At 38.1% G+C, this 1,324-nt stretch overlaps 2 gene segments (V, D, J or C); both read right to left on the bottom strand.

Moving 5' to 3' along the window:
* Positions 1-15: 15 nt before the first annotated feature.
* Positions 16-551, bottom strand: LOC103375811 (T-cell receptor alpha chain V region RL-5-like; the record flags this gene model as incomplete). The annotated part of the segment is given in 2 exon segments: positions 16-299; positions 387-551. Coding segments are annotated over 2 exon segments (339 nt in total), but the record flags the coding sequence as incomplete, so codon positions are not given.
* Positions 552-1,284: 733 nt separating this feature from the next.
* LOC103375812 (Ig kappa chain V region BS-5-like) overlaps positions 1,285-1,324 on the bottom strand; it is a 1,180-nt gene continuing 1,140 nt past the window's right edge. Inside the window, 1 exon segment of the V gene segment in view lies at positions 1,285-1,290. Coding sequence covers positions 1,285-1,290 — 6 coding nt within the window.

Below are 1,324 nucleotides of genomic sequence, written 5' to 3'. Positions count from 1 at the left end.
CACTGTGGGCCTCACAGCACAGTAGTACACAGCAGAGTCTGTCACTGCAGCAGAGGAGATCTTCAGAGTGATTTGGTTTTTATCACCACTCACTGTAGCAGAGAGTCCAGCTTGTGTTACATTTTGTGATCCATATTGATTGATGAGGAGCTGTGGAGGTTTTCCTGGATGTTGTCGGTACCAGAACAAATTGTCAGTAGCATCTATTGTTTTAGAATATTTGTAGGTCAGAGTGACAGTGCTGCCTTCTAAACTGGACTCTTCATCCTCCACTGCAGTCAGCTGTTGACATCTGACACCTAAATGAAGAAATAAATGTCAAATATTAAAGTAAATTCTAGCAATCAGATCCTTTCAAGACATTTCTTTTTCCTGCTTCAACCTACCTTTTAATGTGATCACCAACAAAGGAAACATGACCCAGTAATGCAGTGACAGCATCTTCCACACACTATCTGTTATGTTGGTTTACATACTGAATGTATGTGACAGTGGGAGTCCTTTTCTGTTCTGCTCTTTAACAGTGTTGCTCCTCCCTCAACATGTTCCTCCTCTCATATCACTGGATGTTCTGAACACCAAAAACCCCACTTGAATATATGTTACAGCTACACAAACACAAGAACCTCTGTTAATTTGCTGGATTTGTATTGATTTGCATTTAAACCACTTTCCAGAGTCATAATTTTTCCTTCCTGTAGTTATTGGGAGAAGTTGTCAAAGTTATATGACTTTTGAGAAATGATTTCCTTCTCATTTGCTCTTTTATTTGCTGCACCTGTTAAAGTCGATCCTTTTAAATGTGACTGAAATTCTGTAAAATATAGTGTCTGAATGTATAAACTTCATGTTTTCAGACTGGAGAATTGTGGTAATCGTATAAACACAGTCTTATTTTCAAAGCTATTTCAAGGGGATCAGTGTCTCCAGAAATGCAAAAGACGTGATGTGGACTCATTTGTAGGACCACATAAACTGGTGTACATAGGCGACTATATGTTGTCATCATATGTGCAAAGTTACAAGTTGCTTCCATGTTGACATGTTGACATTTAACAACATATGAGGCTCATTCCTCAATGAATTCACTTTTCATTTGTTTGCAGAAAGAACCATTTAAAAACTCTTATGACATCTCTGCTAGAAATGTCAAGTTTGTATCGTCTTTACTTCCTCATTGTAGTTGGATCTTGGATGGTGACAGAATATGTACTATTGGAAACAACTGATATCAACAGATGAGGCCACTTGAATGATTCATCTGATGTTAAATGGTTGCTGGATTCACCACTGATGAAGATGAAGAGGAGCAGGATGATGAAAA

The sequence above is a fragment of the Stegastes partitus genome, unplaced genomic scaffold, assembly GCF_000690725.1.
Source record: "Stegastes partitus isolate 25-593 unplaced genomic scaffold, Stegastes_partitus-1.0.2 Scaffold2979, whole genome shotgun sequence".
Classification (NCBI taxonomy): domain Eukaryota; kingdom Metazoa; phylum Chordata; class Actinopteri; family Pomacentridae; genus Stegastes; species Stegastes partitus.
Note: the sequence above shows the minus strand (reverse complement) of the source record. Positions and strands in the feature narration are given on the sequence as shown.